Raw genomic sequence first — 23,082 nt, 5'->3', positions numbered from 1 at the left:
CATACATTTCTGGCATCTACATTCCGCACCAGTTCCGGAAATACCCATATTGCATAATGTTTGACGAGTTTTCACAGTTTTATAGCCATAATAGGTCGCCATCTTGGATTCCAAAATGGCGTCAAACTTCCATTTCCTGCATCTACATGTCACACCGGTTCCAAAAATACTCATATTGTGTGGTATTTGACAAGTTTAATTGTTTGCCTAATCGTGCGGGAGTCCTTCATTTACGCGAAATCCGCGTCGCGGATCGCTGTTTTCCAACGCTTAACCCGCTTAATATGACTGCCGATATATAAAAAAAGATATCATCGAGATGAATCGTATCATACGTATATATTCCAAGCGCTGCTATTTCACACTGGAAAGGAAAATAATGTGTGTGCGAAATGCTTCCGTGCGGTAGCCGATAGGTATTCTGTCTGAATTTACAGCTCCCGCAGTTGGCGATCAACTTGACAAAAGCAGAAGGAATGAATTTAAAAATCGGCATCTGCAAAGCAACTGCACAAAGCACAATGCAGCGTAGAAAGGAAATCTGACTGTTTTTAGATCCCATTCAGTGCGACTGTTTTTTCATCTGGATCAGTGAATGCCGATCACTGCGAATGATGAATGCGGAAAATGTACAAGTTCGTGCAGTCACAGGCAGAATGCGTTCCCTCTTCAAGCCCTGGTCCTTCCTGACCATATTCTATTACATTCAATGTTTTATCGCACTTCACCAATCTGCCGTAACGATTTGTCACTCCTCCGCCTCATCATCTTCGAAACAATCTACAAGGACTTGTCACTTTTAATTCCCATTTGAAATAAATTTGATTTACAAGTTACAAGTTCTTGTAGAATTCATTATGATACAGGCCCCCGATGAAGTGCCCCCAAAAATCACGGAACACCATACAGACCACAATCGATTCCACAAATGCTATTGGCTGACAAATCGCCACCAACTGGAACATGTACAATATCTCGATAAAGAGAAACGTACACATAATATGGGTCCTCTCCCCCACCCAGTGATGCACTACAGAGATTTACCGTTGTTTGCGGATGGGGTTTTATCTGGTTTTATTTTTTTCTGGATTCCTTAATACTTGATTTTCGATAATAAAAAAAACCATTAGCAGCCAGCATTATTACTACTAAAGATCAGATAAATCTTCATTCGCAATCAAAGGTACCTTTTCCTCAGCCCCATTTGTGAAGAATTCTGCATATGAATCTAGTGGCGGAAATCAATCCAGGTGAATTTCTCATAAACACTGAAACTGTAGCTCATAGTGACATTATCATTCTTTTCAATAAAAATACATAATCTGTTTTTCAGTGAACAATTAATACAGACAATCGCTCCAAAATCAACTCAACTAATTAGCCATAAATAACAAGATAACATCAATCAAATTCTAAGCTTCTGAAGGAACCATCCACGCCAAACAGCGTGCTAGCTGTTTTCGGTTTACCCGGTCGTTTCCTTTCGTCGTTACGGTATTTGGCATCTTCGAGGAAGGTTTGGCGATGCGCCACCAAATTGTCTTTACAATCCGTGATAATTGTATCCAGCTTTCCTCCGCTACCGCCGTACTCTTCCGGGAGGTACATCTTCGGAATTACTTTGTGTAGCGCTTCAAATGTTTCGTGTACAGCAATACGTTCCTGAATTTTTTTACTCAAAAAGCCATGGAACATTTTAAAAAGAGTGTCGAACCCGGTAGATGGATTCACAAAGTGGATTCCTTTTGTACGGATCGGAAACGCTTCAATGACTGATGTCATTTTTCTAAAAAGAAAACACAAATTTACGATTTTGGTACCCTTACGATGATATAAGCAAACTTACTTGATAAACGTCGGACTGAATTGGGACAATCCGGATAATGAAAGTCCTCGGAGATCAACAAGCACCATGTGACCAGCAATGATGGATGTGTCGTCATTTAGTAACAGCAGATCGGTGATCATGTAGCACACCTTCATTATGTCTACGATTGAATATTTGCTAGGGTCATACGCTCCCATTCGCACCAGCACAATTCGTGGTCCATCTGGTCCCATTGTGTGTGGAAGCGGAAGGTTTACACTGTGGGTAAAATCAAACAGAATGATGTCAAATGGAGTCGATTGTAGCAAAGTTATTCTATTTTGCATACTATTCCAGACAGCCCACATTCTGTAGCACAGCGATGCGAACAGCATTGCAAAACACACTACTTACCCAAGCATTGCATTTTCCTGAATTTTTGCATTCGTTGGATCACGATTCTCAAAAAACTCCGGTATCGCTGACTTCACAGTATAGTAGTTGTCCAATTTTTCTTTGGTTTTCTCCAAGCTGTACTTACACCCACGGAGGAAACTCACCAGAAACTGGTCGTCGGTGCGAGGGTTGAGATGTGGTTGCTTCGAAAGCCACGCCCTTAGCGTTGCCAGATCTTCCGGAATGCGTGCTGGCACTTCGTTGACTTCGGCCTTTGCCTTTTCGGCTAGCTCAGGGGCCATCGATCTTAGGGAGATCATTGTTCCAACGGATGATTTTGTGGATTATTCAGCGAAAGTAACTCACACGCTCGCTGTGCACCGACGTTTAGAAGTAAGCGATTTGTAAAACCTGTCAAACGAGAACGTCGATTTTTATGAATTTATTGAAATTGTGCAGTGATAAGAAAAATGTGATAGCAAAAATAAACCATGAACTGTGATATCAACCGCGTTATCTTATCAGTCATTATTAAATTTAGCAATGTGTGTGTTCATGAATTGAGATTCATTAGAAGTAGCAATATCTGGAAGCCGTAACATTAGGTTGACTATGTAATGTGGTTTTTGAGCGACGTCCAATGACCTTGAATACTACAGAGGGAATTGATGATATACCGACGGTGACGGTTGACAATTTAACTCAAATAGCAAATTAAAATAAAATATTCATCGTGATTTTGGAGTTTTTCCGGACCCCGAATTATCAACCACACCTTCATCGTCCACCGTTTTATTAGTTCAAAATAACAATGCTTTCATCTGACTGGTGTTTATGTTCACTTTACCATGGAACCACTTTAGTGCATGGATTGTACAAGATAAGGCAATATCGCTAGAATTTATGTTTTTGATTTTTTCGTATCAGTCAGTACTGAGGCGGCTGGCAGAGGCTTAGCTTGGACGATCTTTTACGGAAAATCTTGGGTAACATGAGAACAGCGATAAGAAATTATATATTTTTTTGTCCATTAGGAACATCAAGTTTGTAAATGCGAATATTTATAATAGAATCGATGTAGGTGAGCTCGCTTTAATGTTGTGTCTAGAAGATTATGTTTTAAACTATTTTGAGTATTTTATTTAGCGTTAGCGTTAGCGTTAGCGTTGTTATGATATACTTCGTAGATTGGATACTAGCGACACTCACGTCTCTTCTGAAATTCTCAGTTAGACTACTTTCAGGAATAATGCTGAGGAGTAAACATTGGTTCCAATCTAAACAAGAGTAACAGAAGCATGACTGTCGCTATTCCCGGCCACGCCCATCTTTACCATAACTAGGGATAGGGAAGGAAATGTTGATGTAGTACTTACTTAACGAGAGGCCACCGACTTAGCGACACCCTCATAAGTAGTTGGAGGGAGTTGGAGGGTTGGGTAGGGTATTCGGTTAGGATTCACCTCAAGTTGGCGATGCAACCAAAAGTATGTATTGTTTATTTACTGTTTATTTAATCTCTCGATAGCCGGCTATCGAAAGAACATATTCATTTTGTTTAGTGATCATGAATTTTAAGAGTCATGACGGAGAGCTTGGGATTAAACCCATGATTTTCTGCTCAGTAAGCAAAAACGATCCCTCCAGGGTCATCGAGCATCTCAGAACCATAACGCTTCGCAAAAATACAGGACTACGTTTTCGCCTGATATGCAAATAGTTTCCGAGGTTAATGTTCAATATCAAATATAAAAATGATGGTGGCGATTTATTGTGCTGTGGAAGAGCTTGGGGTTAAATCCATGATTTTCTGCTCAGTAAGCAAAATCGATCCCTCCAGGGTCATCGAGCATCTCATAATCCAGAGCGCTTCGCATCAAAGTACGAATATATGGATAAAATATCTATTATTGAATAACTATTATTTAAGATAATTACATGAAAGATATAAAATATAAACTTCAAACAAAACGTGACTACTAAAATCTCAAAAAGATATTCTCACAAAGATATTTCACGCAACCAGGAATCTCAAAACCATTAGACGCTATAATGAAACTCTGCACATGTTAGACACAAAAAGAGGCCAAAAAGCAAGCGTCCGACACACAAAACCCGCCAAATCCACTTGCAGTCGCAATCAACGATTCTACGAATCGCGAGCGCTCACGAATCATAAAACCGCTGACTGCGACACTCTGAAAGCGAAATTGACAGGCTCTATAAGTCAAACACCCACCCTTCAATATCCTCCTGCATCCAACAACACAAATCTCCATTACAACATCTAACGAATTCAAAACTCCGAAAATCACTCATCTATAGCAAGTGAGTGGAAGCAACCCTGTATGCAATCATTCTTTATGATACACTTTTTCTGCCTATCTTTCTGTTAGGCCTGTGGACATGCGTTAGCTTCAAAACTTCTAACCAAACTGGGTAAATTTTCAGATCACAAAAAAAACATGAAAAAAACTTTCAAAGGTTATTACAAGTCAAATAAATTTTGATTATTTTACGCAAAAACGAGCAAGTAATATTAAATCTCTTTTATTGTATGCTAATGCTAATTGACTGTAACAAAAATAATATGCTTAAATAAAATAAAATATTAATAAATTATATGCAAAATTTACTAGAAGATTGGTGAGAAGTTTCTAATAAGCCCTCCCAGTTCCTCTGTATACAGAACAAATCTGATACTATAATCAGAATTGCTCAGTCTGCATGAAGCAGCCGATTTCATCAAGGAAGTTCTATTAACAACCAAGAATTAATCGTTTGAGGCATACTGAAGCATTAAGAAGATGATATGTGTCACTATAGGAAATCATCATCGTTGCAAATATAAAGAAAATAAACATAACCCTTTGCTTCAGTACCGTCAACCTCCATGTCCATGGGGAGGGACTATTTTGAGTATTTTATTTAATCGCACGAACTAAATAAACATTATCTTTTAAAAAAAATTACATTGTAAGATTTCACACGAGCGGCACCGGTGGTGTAGCGGTAAGCATGATTACCTCTCACCCCAGCAGGCCTGGGTTCATTCCCAGTCGGCACCGCGGGGGTGTTTTGAGGCATAACATCTCTGATCACGCCTTTCTTCGGGGGGGAAGTAAAGCCGTTGGTCCCTCGTTCATGAGTTGATGGGTTGATAGGTAGGGTCCAGGTGTGGTGTGGCGTCGGCAGCATTGGTGCTCAGCACGGAAAATAAGATCGACGGAAAACAAATCAAGCAAATTAAAAAAAAAAAGATTTCACACGATATTAAAAAAAAATAATTATTGGCATTGGATATGAAATAAACCCAAAAAAAAAATAAAACATTTAAAATTCGTTTTACATTTTATCTGAACCGTATATTTAAACGCTAACATTTTTTCTGAGCCTCCGCTTTAGCCTTATACTTCTTTGAAGCCGTGATTTTTGACACTAATGCCACAAATGTTGACTTTATTATGTGTGACAGTCGAGTTATCAACAAGACATTTCGCGCATAAGTTTTTGTATCCTTTCAAGAAGAACATTGGTAATAATGTAGATGAATAGGATCAAAGCAATTGATTTTTGGGTATTGATAAATTCCGGATAAACCATCAAGCGGAATACCACAAACGTAACAGTTCTTATTAAAAAAACCTTCTGTTTTCGGTACTTCTTCCCTATCCAAATACAACTCAGTTTTCTCAACAATTGTTCGGGCTTCAAAAAATCTAACTAGACGTATGGATTTAGGAAGGTCTATTCAACAAAATACAAGCGTAATATTCAAAGAAAGAAGCCAAAATCCATCTTGGCTGAACATAAAAACCAAATTTTAACAAAAATACGTAGTTTTATCAATTTAAACCTGACTTTGGGTGTGCTTAAAAAAATAATCATCACATATGAATTCAGCAAGGTCAGTTCTATAAAATCTATGCATAACTTTCAAAGGACAGTATCAAAATCCAACTAGCAGAAAAGGAAAACAAAAAAAAACCTTTTCGAATTACAAACCCGGTTTAACCTTCACGTATGGATACAGCAAGGTCCATTCTAAAAAATACAAGCCTATTTTTAAAAGATATGAGCCTAAATGCAATTTGGCAGAACCGAAAAACCAAATTTCTATGAAAATACGGATGGATTCAGCAATTCGGTAAAATCCATTCTTATTTTTCAAAGGAAGGAGCCGAAATTCAACTTGGCTGAACAAGAAACCCAAATTTCTAAAAAAATACGTACTTTTGAGAATTCAAACCCAATGATCTAAAAAATTGTGCATGCTTCAAAAAATTTACCATCACGTAATTCAGTAAAGTCCATTCTACGGATTCAGTAAAGTCCATTCTATAAAATTCAAATCTATTTTCAAATATGGGAGCCAAAATTCAACTTGGCAAAACAGAAAATCAAAGTTTTTATGAAAATACGTACTTTTGTGAATTTAAACTTGGTATTCTCAAAAGTTGAAGAAATTCAACCCTCACGTATGGATTCAGCAACTTCTATTAAAATACAAGCATATTTTGCAACGATAGAAGCCAAAATTCAGTTCGGAAAACAATAATAAAATTTTCTATAAAAATACCTTCTTTTGTGAATATTAACCAGGTTCATCCTTCTGGTATTCAGCAAGTTCCATTCTATAAAATCCAAGCACAAATTCCAAAAGATTGAACCGAAATCCAACCTAGCTTTAAAAAAATCTACCATCACGTATGAACTCACAAAGATCTATTCCATAACATCCAAGCTTGTTTTTCAAAGGACGGAGCCAAAATCCAACGTGGCTGATCAAGAAACCCAAATTTCTATAAAAATACGTACTTTTGTGGATGTAACCCCAGTTTTCTCAACAATTGTGCTTGCTTTAAAAAAAATCTACCATCAGTTATGAACACACGAAGGTCCATTCTTTAAAATCTCAGCCTAATTTTCAAAGGATGTGAATCGCACAAGAACGAGGAAGGAATCTACGTTAAAAGTGAGGTAAATCACTTCAGGAAAACTCAGACTAACATTCAATATAATTTAATCACTCAACAGAAAAGTTTGGACTCCCTAAGGAAGGTTTTGAACCACTTCAGAAAAGGTTGGACACCATTTGGAAAATTTAAGCTCAAAAGATTGCAAGATTGTGTCCTTGCCAAACGCCAAAGCAGTTAACAAAAATCTGGAGCTCACTTAGGAAAATATCAAACCCGTTCTGACTAGTTTGGTTTCAGTTCGGAAAAAGTTGAATTAATGCAGGAAACCTTGGATTCATTTCGGAAAAGGATTAATCAGCTAATGTTGCCTCACTTCAGAAAATGCGAAACCAATTCATTCAAGATTGGATTTGGAATATGTTGAATCACTTCAGGAAAGTTTTGACAACTTTAAAAAGGATTGAATAACATAACAGAAAAGATTAGACTCAGTTAGAAAAATATTTATGACTTATTCGAAAGTTTGAACTCACTTCAAAAAAGTTCAGACTCAGTTTTGAATCTGCTTTGAAAAGTGTCACCTCAGTTAGGAATTTCCTGAATCGTTTCTGATTTGGTCTCACTTCTAAAAATTTTAAACCAATTTTGAAAAGATTGGATTTAGCTCGGAAATTGTTGAATCACTGTAGAAAAGAAGTGAATCATTAAATATCATTGCAGAAGGTTTGTAAGTTAAGAAATGTAGATCGAATGCAAAAATCTGGCGACTACGGTGAGCTGGGCACATCGTAATAATGTCGGATAACGAACCACTGAAAATGGTTCTTTGTAGTGACCCGACTGTGACAAGACGAAGATGTGCGCAACGAACAAGAGGGATCGAGCAGATTGAAGGTGGCTTACCTAGTGAGTTGCCAAACAAGAATAGGAATGATGTTCGATAAAATCCGTTTTCAACAACTAAAACCGGCTGATCCGATTTCAAGGACCTGTTATGCCGTACTGGTCATGTACCAATTTATGTGAAAATTCTTTAAAAGAACAAGGTGATACAACAACAACAACAACAAAAACATAATAAAATCTAGCAAAGCGAGTATCCATGCCCAAATGAATTTGCGAAAAATAAATATACACTGAAAGTTTTATTTTATTTCCCCCTTGGTGATATTCCAAAATTTTGAAGGAGGGGGGGGGGGGGTGACAAAAGAAAAACTTGATATTTGTTCCGGCTTTATTGTGAAGTGTCAGTGTAATGTAAAACCCGTGTTTTGTGTAACCTATGATGGCGGAAACATTTCCGTAAGACACCAGGAAGGACAGGATATTTTAATGGAACCCATTTTTACCCCAGGCAAAATATATGTTCAATCAGAGGCTTTTATCCCCCTTTCGATGTTGTGGGTTGGATGGAAAAGACCCTAACAATTAGAGTGTCATCAAAATACATGGCATGTTGAGAAATTGAACTAGTGAGAGGAAATCTTCTCTCTCAAATTTGAATTTTTGGCTCTCTGCACAGCAAAAAATAAATTTTAATATTCGATCCAAGGGGATGCACTTCAATAAAATAAACAAATGCAGTAAAAGAAGCGTAATGTCAGTTAATGCACTGTATTAATGAATCTTTGTCTTTTTTGGCAAGCAATATTACACCATATTTTTGACACGATTGAAGTGCATCCATTTTGATGTGACATAAAAATTATTTTTTTGCTGTGTGGGGACTGGTAGTAAAGCAGGTCAAACTGTATGGGGAAAAATCATTTTGATTTAATTGTAACTTGTTTAACAATAATTTCCGGGAAAAAACTGAACGCAAAAGTCCCTGAATAATTTATTTAGGTTGTCGTTCACTTTTTTTGACCTAAATATGCACCGAAAGTGAATTATTCCCACTTCTCTCAATTTCTATATGGGTATTTTTTTTATCAATTCCTACCCGCAGAACAACGCCATCTCAGTGGAAAATGGCCGGACGATATGATTAATTGTTTAATCTACATCAGCAATTCAGGGAAGGGAAATAAACAGAAAAAAAGTTAAGGGCGTGAGAGAAAGCAAGCAGCAAACAGTCACCTCCCAGGAATAAATTATTTCATTTGGTACTCTCTTTAATATTGTAATGATGAAAACAATGTATTAATTGGCTCCGTAAAGCTAACGCGATCGAGTCTTCCAAATAGATGAATGGATACAAAAAAAATAAAATGAACTGAGTCGATGCAATTCTGGGTGCCCCAATCAAGAAGGAATATCTGTAAATCGATCAGATTACGCCCGTGGTGCGTAACAACAGAGAACTCTCAAAAGCTGAAAATCGTCATTAACCGATGCCTACGGTATATAATTCGTGTCTGATGGCTTCATAAAAGGATCTTGAACGTCAAGCTAAATCGTCGATGTTAGGGCTTCCCAAAACATACACACTTAGAAATCCCTAATTCTACACGTGATGGAATCCATCTTTGACATAAAGGAAGAGACGTAAACAAACATGTCATGTTAAATTAAGTGCTCCGAGACTCAAAAGTTCGTTACTCGACGAAAAGTACGTTTGATTGAGCTGAATTTCGCGTCTATTATGACACAATTTTATGTCAAATTTGACGCTCGCATATGTCAGTCACAGAGCACCTAAATTTACATGAAGTTTTCTAAGTGTGTAGGTTTACCGTTATTGCGATAGTTTGGTTTCAATATCGGTAGAGGTCGTATCGAATTTCAAATCTCGATATTTGCCTAATATCCGTTACAACTGAGTTGCCTTTCAATATTTGAAGTAGGTATATAATCTGCATGCGAAAATATACGTACTAATGGGACCGATGATACCAGAACAGGAACAGATTGAGTGAGTATTTCAATAGTGGCATTAAGATTCTCAGTGAGTGAATTCCGGTTTAACTTCAATTTTATCGCATTTGCCGTGTATAATACAAAGTTCGATGAATGAATATTAAGCAATATTTATGTTGTACTTATGGCTTCTTCCTATCCGCTCCACTTCCTGCACTCACCGAGCTGTGTAACTTTACTAACCCTAATAAAGCTCCGCTGTCAGTACCGAAAGGCAAAAGGTTCTTATTCGATAAACATGCCACATGTATGCATAAACAGATAACGGGTTGAATATAGGCATAAGTGTTGGTCATATCTCTTCATTTACAGACGATACACTTCAAATGGCTTGGTTCTTTTGAGTATTGTAGAATACTGTCTTTTTTGTCTTGCTGACATGCCTTCAATGAGATGATTTGTTATACCAGTGGTGCGGCGTTATCATCGTGAGTGAGTTTCATTCTTTCCATTGACGACTTGGCTCTCACTTTGTTTCGACACAATTTGTATGTTAATTTTTTTTTCGCCATAACGCCATATTTTATTAAACAAATGGCTTACCTTCTCGCCTCAATTTATCTAATCTAAAGCATTGTCCAAAAATCTGATCCAACTTCGCCAAATGACTGGTTAAATCAAAGGTTCGGTTCTGTTGGTGCACCTGTTGTGTGGTTATATGTTAGTCCATAATTCAAATTGTGAATCATATTTCCTGGCAAGCGTGCCATATCTTTTCTCTTGATAACGGACAACTTCAGGTAGTGTATAATGCAGCGAGCGATGGTTTGCAATTGCGTCGTTTTGATGTTTAGTGTGCTGTGTATGGCTTCTAGATAAGAACACATGAGGGTTCCAGAGTGAGCTAGTGAGCCAGACTGCCGTGAGAAGACAAAGTGACGTAACTCCATTAAGTGGATTGTTTAGAAAACAGATAACTAACACAAAACAGACCATAAGCAACTACAGGAACCTAACACTTCTAAGGTACGGCAACTATAGGAGTGATTACCCTAATTACCTATTTCGAGCTGGATAGAGCTGGTGCTTGTCAAAACAGTTGTTTTGATAGAATTCATGATCAGAGATGCCAGATTTGAAGACATGTAATCAGACATTGCATATTTAGTGAAGATATTTGAAGACATGTTGAAATTGAAGAAGACTTGCAAAGGCTTTTTGAATTTTATGCAGATGTGTGAAGATTTTAGCAGAACTTTACTGAATTTTTCGATTAGCTGTAGACTCGAGCAAAGTCCAACATCAAAATGATAGCAAATCGAAATCAAATTTAGATGTAAACATCAAATTGAAATCATATTTTGATTCCAGTTTGTGATTCACAAATATCACATCAGATTTTGATACATGAATCGAAGACTGCCCTAAAATTTTAAAAAAGTTGATAGTTGAGAAAAGAGCTGTACATGTGGGGTATTGAGTTTAGTAACAGATGGTTTTTGTATTTTCCATTCTATAGATATCTAGTAGGTCTACTACAAGTCCTTCCTTTATCGTTTGTTATACTTAAGAAATCATGAAACATTGGAAAAACATGGAAGAGGGTCGTGTTGTCAAGGACGGGATCTCATTGTATAACGATTTTTATGTAGACGTTATTCTTCTGATTATCTGATTATTATATTACATATTACTATATATCAAAAATTTGGGATGAGTAGGGAACATCAGGGCACCCAATTGAAGCGATTTGGATGGGTAGAGTGAAGATCTCAACTCCCTGTTGCTAACATTTCGTGGATAAAGGGCGGGCTCTTCTCCGCATTAATTGGGCATCTTCCTGTTGAATGACTCGTTTTCTGACGAATTGACTGATCAAGTTGAAGGATCGAGATTCTTAACTGTCTCAAGGAATTGCCTAGAAGTTATTAAGCTTGATCAAGTTCAACAGTGAGGAGAGCCCACAGTTATCGGACTAGTTTATGTGCTACAATGAGACCACTATCATCATCATCATCATGATCATCATCAATATGACATTAAATTTTGTTTTCATTTTGCTGTATTTTTGATCTACATCTGCTGTTGATTTTATTGTTTTCAATGGTGTTTATTCACAGCAAATCGACAACTGAAAATATTGTTGCAGTTTTGTTTTTGTTTACCTTGGCAGAAAATCAAATTAAATACTTGTTTTACTATCAACAGAAAAAAGTGCTTAAAATTGAGTTTTCAGTTTACTCTCACTGATAGCAGAATTAGCTTTCATTTTCAATTTTGAAATGTCAACCGTTAAAAGGTTAAACAGATCGGTTTTCGGAATTATCCCTCAGGCTTCTCACCCGTTGTGAAGTTATGAACCCACTGCCCAAGCAACACAATTTGTCATAAACGGGTTTACATAACTTATTTATGACAATATCAGCGGTAAACATTTACGTCTAGTAACTTATATACAACTTATTTATACCGAAAAAAGCGCAAGAGGGGGGATCTATATATAACATATGCTTGATTTGCGCAACTTATTTATGACTATAACGCAACCTACTGTATTGGACATGTTGTAAATTAATTTCATCCATCCTACAAATGGAATTTGTTTATCATCAATTTACACAACTTATTCTTCTGAGGAATTTTGTTGTGCGAATATAGTGCCTAAACTTAGAATCCGTACTGCAAACATTTATGCGGTTACAAATTTATGGTAAATCTATACATTCTACTTCTAAAAAACTCATTGGCTCTTAGAAAAAGCTTAATATTATAAATTGAATTGCATAAAAAATCCTGGATAAAATTCCGCAACTTTGCAAAAAAAAAAAATAGAATATCAATTTTCTTTTTTTAATTATCTTACTTTTCTCTGTTACAAAACGTACATGTGATGTTGAAAACACAAATTAAATGTTTTTTTCATTCTATACATTGCTTCATTGTTCAGCCATATTGTAGTGCAGTTTGTAGAATGCATTGAGAAATTTCATAATTGTTATCAAAACATGTTTAAACGGCGCCGGTGGTGTAGTGGTAAGCGTGATTACCTCTCACCCCAGCAGGCCTGGGTTCAATCCCAGTCGGCGCCGCCGGGATGTTCTGAGGCACAACATCTCTGATCACGCCTTCCTTCGGATGGGAAGTACAGCCGTTGGTCCCCGGTTCATGAGTTGATGGGTCGATAGGTAGGGTCCAGATGTGGGAGCTGCCTTGCTGGCACGTCGGTAGCATTGGTGCTCAGCACGGAAAACAAGATCGACAAAAAAAACAAACCAAAGGAAAAAAAAAAAAAAAAATCAAAACATGTTTATAACACGACAAACAAGAACATTACTTGTATCGTATATTGAAGTTATAATTAGGTATGGCAACTCTCAATTGCCTATTTATAACACTTTTATAACTGATTGTTTTTGATGAAAACTTGCTAGCCTTATATACAACATGTTGTCATATGTCATTTTTGGAAACATGAGTACAACTGAATTATAACTTATTAATAACATGTTATAAATAAGTTATATCTCAGAAGTATTTATGTTTCTAATAATGACATATGAAAACATGTTTTATATAAGGCTAGCCAGTTTTCTCCAAATACAATCAGTTATAAATGTGTTATAAACTGGTAATTGAGACATGCAATACCGAATTATAGCCTCAAGATAATAAGTGCTTGTCAGAAAGGTTGAATACTTCACAAACAACAATACAACGCGTCTAAAACAGGATGTTTTAGAAGCAATTAATATATAACTTATTTACAACTGGATTTATTTTTTATTTTTCATGCAAGATGTTGCAAGTGTTACTTGCGTGACTGGTAATAGAAAACTTTGAAAAGCTTCTTGAGCTGAACCCTCAAACTCGTTTTATGTCATTGTACTACGTGTACATAACACTGGATGTCAGCCCTTCACAGCATAATTCTCATCGTATATGCTTCTCCGCCTTCGGCAATTCAGTTAGTTTTGATTTATCTATGACGCGGGAGATTCGAGGGATCCCAGAACATCATCGTTCCATGATTGTTCCGTCAATTTATGCTGCAAAGTTTGGCCAAGTTGATTCCGCAAGATCATTCTTCACAGATGGATCACTAATAGAGATCCGCATGGATTGGTATTTATAACGAATTTCATAGCGCCTCTCGAATGCTTCATGCTCCTTGTTCCGTATATATTGCTGAACTGGCGGCAATACATTATAGACTGGAAACTATCGCCTCACTTGCACCAGATCACTATTTTGTTTTTACGGATAAACTCAGTTCTGTCGAGGCTATTCGCTCCATGAGGTCGGTAAAGTACTCCTCGTATTTTCTCATGAAAATACGAGAGCTTCTAAGTGCTTTATCTCTAAGATCTCTTGTGATCACCCTTGCATGGGTTCCATCTCATTGCTCGATTTCGGGCAATGAGATGGCGGACTCACTTGCTAAGGTGGCAATAAAGGAAATATTTACAATCGACAAATCGCCTACGATGAATTTTTCTTCATTTATCGTCAACAGTCACTCGTCAGCTGGCAGAATAAGTGGAGTGAAGGGAGTTTGGGACGATGGCTATATTCGATCATCCCTAAGGTGTCGAAGAGTTCTTGGTTCAAGGGGTTGGATGTGGGTCGAGACTTCATTCGTATGATGTCTCGCCTCATGTCCAATCACTATTCGTTAAACGCTCACTTGTTCCGTGTTGGGCTCAAGGACAGCAATCTCTGTGAATGTGGACAAGGTTACCAGGACGCAGATCACATTATTTGGTCTTGTGCTGAGCATCGCGGAGTCAGATCTGAGCTGTACGATTCCCTTCGGGCTCGAGGTAGACAATCTAATGTTCCAGTACGGGATATTTTGGGTAGACGCGATCTGGAGTTTATGAAACTTATATATGTTTTCTTCAAGAATATTTACCTTTGATTGTAAGTTTGATTAACCTTGTGTTTAGTTTTTGTTTTGTTCGTGTGGGTTTTTTTTTAATGTTTGTTTCTGTAATAATTGTATAATTACACTGTGGATATAAAATTGAATGGGAATAAGTTCATGTTTTAGGAATAATGAAATATTTGTATCGTAAATCATAACTCAAACCTCCTTCTCCCTCTCCCCATCCATAAAACTGTAAATCTCTACTAACCTCGAGACGATCGCGAATAATCGGTTCAATCCCTTTAACTCTAGATTTAGGACTTTAATTTTGTATAACGCAAATGATAACTTGGCTCTGTAAAATTTATTCGATTGAGCCTGTACAAATAAATAAAATAAATTAATACAAGTTCAAGGAAAGCCCACAGCTAACGGACTAGTTTCTGTGCTACAATGAGACCGCTATCATCATCATCATGATCATCATCAATATGACATTAGATTTTGTTTCCATTTTGCTGTATTTCTTATCTGCATCTGCTGTTGATTTTATTGTTTTCAATGGTGTTTATTTTCAGCAAATCGACAACTGAAAATATTGTGGCTGTTTTGTTTTTTTTTACCTTGGCAGAAAATCAAATTAAATACTTGTTTTGTTATCAATAGAAAAAAAGTGCATCAAATTGAGTTTTCAGTTTGCTCTCACTGATAGCAGAATTAGTTTTCAATTTCAATTTTGAAATGTCCACCGTTAAAAGGTTAAAACGACACAAACGACAGAAACCTAAGCAATCCCTGTTAGCAATATTACAACACCAAATTTAGTTTTCAATTCGATCTCAGACTTTGCTTTTTTTTAAAACAGTTGAAGATCTTCAGAATAATATTTGATCATCTTGAAGTATTGAAAAAAAAAAAAATATCCAGAGACATTATTGAAATCTACGCTCAGCTGATGGTGTTATAAATACATTATGATCAACCTACCGTCTTGGCTTTATCTTTGATCTTAAAATACTTGCGATCTTCGGTGAGTATCTGAGAGACACCATTTAACTAATTGAACAGTTGATTATCGTCAGATCTCCATCTTGATCAACCTGAAGTCTTGAAATACTTGAAACACTCCATCATGATCAACCTGAAGTCTTGAGCACTTTCTTGAAGTTTATGATCAGTTATTTAACATAACACCACTAGCGATCTTGGAAGAATAACTGGAATCGTCCTTCAAATTTTTTGAACAATTGAACATCTTTGGAATGTTGATCAATAACTTGAACCTTTGAATATTAACTCGAGGACATTTTTTTGCTTTTGGGACAAGTCGTACGAAACCTTTGAAGAAAGTGAAGAGAAACTTCTGATGGAAGTCGGAAGACACTTTTGGAGGAAGTCAGAAGGAGTTTCCAGGATAAATTGCAAGAATCTCCCGAAGATCTAGCAGAAACTTATGGAGGAAATCATAAAAAAAAAAATCTCACAGATGATGACGGACAATCTTCTGGAGGAAATCAGATATACTTCAGATGATATTGATAGAAACCTCTAAGGGAAGTTGAAAGATTTTTTTTTGGTAGAAGTTGTAAGAAACATCCTTATAAAACTGGAATTAGCTTCTACGATAGATGTATGAAAATTCCGGGGAAAATTGGATGATCCTTCTTGGATAAATCAGAAAAGATCTTACGAGGAAAGTCAGAAGTCACTTTCAGGAGAAGTCAAAAGAAACTTTTGGTTAAGTTTGAAGAATTGTTGGAAAAGAACTCCAAAGGAGCTTCCGGAGGTAATTAGAATAAGCTATTGAAGGATGTCAGAAGAAACATAAAAACTTTCTTCTGCTTTTTGTGACTACTACAGATATTTTTCACTGGGCATCTTTGTATGGCAAAAGTATTCGAAGTATCCTTAATTTCCATTGAGTTAGAGGGAGATCGAGTGAGAGAGAATTGGTTGTATGAAAAGGGGCAGACGTTGACTCCCATTTAGTATAAAAAGACAATATTATATGTACCTCAAGGCTCTAGCGGGGAAGTTGACCCTAACCTCCCTCTCCTCCTCAGCGCGTTCGATGCGCCAGTGACCTGTCAAAATGAAATCGAAATTTCAAGAAATCAAGTTGAACAATGCCTAAGGTCCTTAGAAACATTTGTAGATAATAACTTATTTCATCGATCTGTGTGCTAGGTCGGTTAATGCTGGGTAATGCGCAATACAGATCCCATTGAGATCACTAGCCTCTTCCCAGCAACTCCTATCCCTACCTCCCCGTGGTACCGGCCGGGAACTGTGAGCAACCTTAGGGAAGATCGGGTAACCAACCCCGGTGGGAACTTTGGTCATAGGCTGACAGGGAAGGGGGGGGGGGGTGGTTTGCTTCGGCAAGCCTGAGCGTCTGTTCTCCAGGAGGAGCGGCTCACAACAGCGTCTGTATCAGTAATATTGATATCTCGCAAACCTTTTCATCAAATAAACCAATTTTTTCCTTGATTTGTTTTCCGTCGTTCTTGTTTTCCCCATTGAGTAATAATGCTACCGACGCCAGTAAGGCAGCTCCTGCACCTGATACCTACCTATAGACCCATCAACTCATGGACTGGGGACCAACAGGTTTGCTTCCCTGAGTAACAAGTGACAAGAGATTTAATGCCTCAGAACATCCCGGCGGAACCGACTGGGATTGAGCCCAGGCCCTTTATAGTGATAAGCAGTCACGCTTACCACTACACCACCGCGAAATAGACAATCGATTCTCTTCATCGACTTTCTCTTTGGATTGTTAATGGCTAGCCAGATGGACTAGTTTAAAGGGATTCCCCTAACCTCTGGTCTAGCCACGCAGATCGTCTGGGGCGGGCTACACTCGCCTCTTTTGTTAGCTTGCTCGAGCTCGAAACCTTAGAGCTTCAAGGTCGGCTCCTGGCTTGTCGATACTGATCCGAAGCATAAACACAATATTTTTTTCACTTTTAACTTTTTTATTAGTCACGGAATCGGTGTCTGTAGTGTAGGTGTACGTAGCGCTGGCCAGCGATGATGGTATTCTACAGTGGGTGGGGTTTCTCGGCGGCGTCTGAACGGTACGTTCCCGGAGGATGACGGTGCTCGACGGTTGTCACAGTGTGGCAAGGGCTCGATCGGCTAATCGAAGGTGGACTTGCTGTTCACCTGTTGTTGGTTTAAAGCGGTCGTCGGTAGCTTGCCGATCGACGCTTGCTAAATGGGTGCAATGTGACTGTACCTATAGCGTTCACTCTCGCTCTTTTCGACTAACGTTATTTTTTGTGGCCGGATCGCAATGTATTTTTAGCTCGTATTTAAGGGGCTGTTAATTAACTACGTAGACCTCAATAGCGTAACGGAACAACTGCATTGAAACGTCCGAAAGATGGTGAAGCTACTCGGAGAGCCTCCGATGTCCACGTCCTTTAGGGTGCTACTAAATGTGTGGTATTCATCTCCGTCGCAAATGAAACAGCCATTTTGGATCGAAGCGAACAAACTGGTGTATTTGGGTATCTCCAGAGACAACGTGCTCTGTTGGCTATCCTGGCAGCAGCACTACACAGGTAATCATTGTAATCAAACTCAGCTGTGTAACGTTCAAATGATGTCGGTGCCATTGGTAATGCTTCTCATTCCGATGTCCGCTTCCACTTTCTGGGTCTTTCAAATTCGTTGTAACGTCATGTTCACTGAATTACAGTCTGTTTTATGCTTACAGAATACCTAATTAGGCCCCTCCATTTTTGGAGTAGTTTTCGCCAGAGCGTTCCCAGTTGCAAGTGTATGGCAGCATTCACACCAGACCAAGATTTAACCCGACAAGCATTGAATTGGATTGTTGTGAAAGAACAACTAGCGCTACTTGACTCTTTCACACCAGTGCAAGTCGGTGCCGACCAGATGACGGCGGCCCAGTCATCTTGCCTATTGCGGGAGGGCTTTCCTCCGGTCGATGTAGGTGCATTCGTCGTTGTCATCTTATTGGTGTGATGCATGCTGTTCCACTCATACGTCGTGCCCGACGCTTATCCGTATGTTGCTCGAAAGTAAATGACGAAAAAACGATTGGGCTGCTTTTCTTCTCCCTTCCATTCATTGGTGAAATGGTGAGCGGTCAACCGAGCGGTGAGCATGCGCAATGTGTCGTGTGTTCGATTTGCGCTCTATCTTTACGTCCGTGTTTAAGATTTTTCGTTACCTGTCTGAATTTTGATTTTTTTTTAATGTGACCCCCAGTGTAGAAATTAAAGACGTAGTTCTACGTTAAAAACAAGACAATATTGTATACAAGAAACTGACATACAAAGCTGATCGAATTCGTTATGAATACACATATATCCTATTCCTCGCTCTCGCTATCTCCTGATATATCTCACTCGAAGTGAATCAGTAGGGTACAGGAACCAAAACGGTAACGGGATCGTCATGACCGTGTAAACTCATTTGTGAATATTTTCGACACACAGTTTGATAAAAGAAGCTACGGCATTCCAGCATTAAATTAAAAAAATTACGCCAGAAAACGTTTTTGCAGCTGAATTATTAACGAAAGAGAAAGAAGAGTAGGCTCTGACTCTGAGCAAGTTTAACGTGCATTGGCTCCGATGGGATAATTCCTTTTTATTTATTTAGTTCGTAATATTTCATCAAGAAAACACCCTGGGCATTGGCATAACCTTGAGAATTGCTTAACTGGAATTAGGTCCCAGGGCTTGTTTGTATCTTTACAATTTAAAAGATGCACACTAGTGATGCCAGTTGTGATGTAGCGCACCAAAAGTTTGTTGGAAAACCAATATTAAATAATTGTGCAGTTTAGAATTATGATTTTAATAATGAATTGTTTTTTTTTTCTAAATAATTGAGTCTGCAAAAATAAAAAAAAATATTTTTTTTTATTATTCATTTGGTTCAACACTTTTGGAATGTACACAGCTACTACCTTTGAATTTGGCTTGATCGAGTGGCGATTTTCTTTTCTTTAGATTAAGACGATTAAGTTTTGAAGAAGACAACGATCATAAATCGTAGGGAAAAAAAGTTGGTCGCCGTATTTCACCTGAAAAACTAGTGTGAAACAGGATATCAAAAGAACGGGCAATTCCGTGAATTTCTGGAAGAGCTGGCAAATAGCAGAAAACAATTTCAAAACGCCACCTACAACGCCACTACAATGGTTGAATCTATGTACGAAGCGAGCAATGGAACAGTATCAGACAATGGCAGCAGCAATGACCTTTGCCCAACGAAATTCGAGGGATTCCCTGATGAGGATTTTCATCGGACTCATCGTCAGACCTATAGAAGGCGGCGTCATCAAGGGCGCCACGATACCCTACCGGTGATGTTACTATGGCTCGCCCTGTCTCACATTCGTGGATTACACAGAACTTATTTAACCTGCTGGTAAAGATGCTGTGATGCCACCCCCTGTCTACTGGTATAGCATGTACGGTGCATAAAAGAATCGGAGACCTGGCCCTTGACCTCCTTCTATACTTCACAATCACAATCACAATCAATAAATTTCATCAAGAAAACAAATTGAGGATCTGCCGCTTTTGCTTACTGAGCAGAAGATCGTTGGTTTATTCTCAAGTACCTCCGAAAAAAAAACAACCATATGCTTTTGGGCGTATCGCAAGCTTGAGGCGAATCTTGAGCTAATACCCTACCCAATTCCCCAACTCCGTTGTACTTATGAGGGTGTCGCTAACTCGGTGGCCTCAAATTGAGTAAGTACTACATCAAAATTTCCTTCTCTATCCCTAGTTACAGTTGCAGAGCGTGGCCGGGAATAGCGACAGTCATGCTTTTGGTATTCTTGTTTAGATTGGAATCTTGTTTACTCCCCAGCGTTATTACTGAAAGCAGCCTGTCTGAGAATTTTAAAAGAGTCGTGAGTGTCACTAGTATCCAATCTACGAAGTATACCGTAGCAACGCTAACGCTAACGAGAGAAAGCCGATGAAGAGAATCGATCAATTGGTCTATTTAATAAGTTGTGCGATCTATCATTCTAGTCTAATTTTATTCATCATTATGAATTTTAGTCCAGAACGAATGAAAGATAATCAAAATGCAGCTTGAAACATGTTCACTGAACATAGAACCATTAAAAAACAAGTTTAAAAAAGATGGGCTGAACCATTTTTTTTAATTGGCATCAACATTAAAAAAAAAATTAAAATAACAAATTTGATGAGACTCTCCAAAATAAAAGATCATTTTTGGAAAATTGGCATCTATTTTATACTTTGACTATATGTTTTTAGTATTACTTCTACGTGAAGTCAACGATTTACATAGTTGAAGATGCTAATTTCAAATAACAGACTGTAGTGGTAATTTTTATACGATAGATGGAGTAGATGAAAGCATAGAGTTGATAGTTCCGTTAGAGTACGGCAGTGTGAAGATTGTATATAGATATTAGACAAGCGAGCTAGGACAACTTTTAAGGAAGGTACAAATCGGTCTCTTTACCAAACTCCCCCTTTGGAGAGGGATGGTGAGGGGTGTCGCCCCCCCCGCCACCACTGGCTATTTTATCCGAAAACCAACAAGTATTTTTTTCCGAAAGATGTGGAAAAATTCCTTCTTTTTCTTTTATTTAACGTCGGTCTCTGTTCCGCAATCTAGTGCCAATCACCGACGGACAAATTGTCATCCATTGACGGCAATGCAGGAAGGCAGCTTCCACACCTGCGGGATACCCAAGCAAAGTTAGAGATCAAATTGAAATCAGAATTTGCTGTTATGATGTAACTTTTTTTGAATACTCCATTTGATCTCATTTTGGTTGACTTAACGGTTAACAAAGCAAAAATGAGAGCAAAATTTTACACTGTTGAATCAAACGGAAAACTAATTCTGCTTTCAATGAAATCAATTTGATTACTGATTTTGCATTCATAATGTTTGACTGAATACGGGCCTGTCGTTAATGGTTAGCATCCATGCTTCTCACGCATAAAGATTTGAGCTCAAATATCACCTCGGGCTAGTCACGAATGACCTAAAATACGTTAAACAAATCAAATAAACAATAATGGTTAGTTCAACGACAGATGAACTTAAATCAAATTTTTAACAAGAAATTAACAGCAGAACTTCAAGTTAAGTTGCTTTGATTTAAAAAGTCTTGACTGCATAATGAAAGCACAATAAGATATCAGACTTCTGTCGCGACAATTGAAATCAAAATGAGCTTTCATTATGATAGGAACTGCAAACTTTAATATCGATTTGCTTTCATTTTGTTAATCGACTTTGCTCGGGTATCGCACCCATTCAACACACATGGGCCGGGACCAACGGCTTTACTTCCCTTCCGAAGGAAGACGTGACCAGAGATTTCTATGCCTCAGAAAAATCCCATCGACCTCGGCTGGGATTGAACCCAGACCCATTGGGGTGAAAGCAGTTGCGCTTACCACTACACCACCGGCACCGGCTTGTGGAAAAATCTGACAGTTTAGAAAAATGTTATTTGCCGATTTTACACTTCTACAAAGTTATCTGAGCTGCTATGAAGTTAGCTGAGGTTTTTGAAAGTTAACTATGAATTTTGTTGAACTTCTTGAAAATTTTCAGAACTTCTACGGAGTTCCTTCACCTTTTAAGAAGGTTTCCAAAGTTATTGTTTCTTTATTAATGAGCCTTAAAGCCCAGTTTTCAAAAGATCTACGATCTTTACTCAATATGTATGAAGTTTCCTGAATTTCTGAAATTTTATGAAATTCCCCGAAGTCCTGCAAAGCTTTCTGAAATCAGATGGCTTTCTGTTAATTTTTACGAATTTATTTTGATTTTTATGGAGTTCCCTACACTTCTATAAATACTCTTATTTATAAATCTGAAATATATGACATCGTCCCCCGTCCATAAATTTTCAAAGACGTGAATACATGTGAATACATTTCGTCGATCTCGTTGAAGATTTTGCTAAACACCCCTGACTCAGAATTAAACTTTAACATTGGTAGTAGAGACGATTGTTTTTTTCTTTTGTTGTGGAAACCCTCTCATCAATTTTCAAAATATCGAATCAGTTTGAGGTGGTAAAACTTTCTCGGACTGTTTCTAGCAACTCGGAGTTACTTGAATTTGGTCGTACATGCAACTTGGAATAGATCGGGTCAGCTAAGTGGATTTTTGGACCGAGACTATTAAGGTTTAAAGAAAATAATTCTTGACGGGGAGAGTAGACCTGAGAATATTACAAAACAAAAAGGGACAGTATAACCAACAAGATGAATGTTTCGGTTGAATAATTTTCGGAAATG

At 37.9% G+C, this 23,082-nt stretch overlaps 1 protein-coding gene across 1 annotated transcript; it reads right to left on the bottom strand.

Annotated features, from left to right (window-relative positions):
* Positions 1-1,362: 1,362 nt before the first annotated feature.
* LOC135708041 (alpha-tocopherol transfer protein-like) lies at positions 1,363-2,604 on the bottom strand. The gene is made up of 3 exons (XM_065229980.1): positions 2,222-2,604; positions 1,847-2,086; positions 1,363-1,786 (listed from the first exon to the last, which is right to left on the bottom strand). Exons 1-3 carry the CDS (start codon positions 2,521-2,523, stop codon positions 1,402-1,404), a joined length of 927 nt encoding a protein of 308 aa, XP_065086052.1. The 5' UTR covers positions 2,524-2,604; the 3' UTR covers positions 1,363-1,401.
* Between the last annotated feature and the right edge of the window lie 20,478 nt (positions 2,605-23,082).

Source organism: Ochlerotatus camptorhynchus, unplaced genomic scaffold (assembly GCF_037179485.1).
Source record: "Ochlerotatus camptorhynchus isolate MF236.1 unplaced genomic scaffold, CSIRO-AGI_Acam_v1.1 ptg000324l, whole genome shotgun sequence".
Classification (NCBI taxonomy): domain Eukaryota; kingdom Metazoa; phylum Arthropoda; class Insecta; order Diptera; family Culicidae; genus Ochlerotatus; species Ochlerotatus camptorhynchus.
This window is presented reverse-complemented; position numbering and strand designations above follow the sequence as displayed.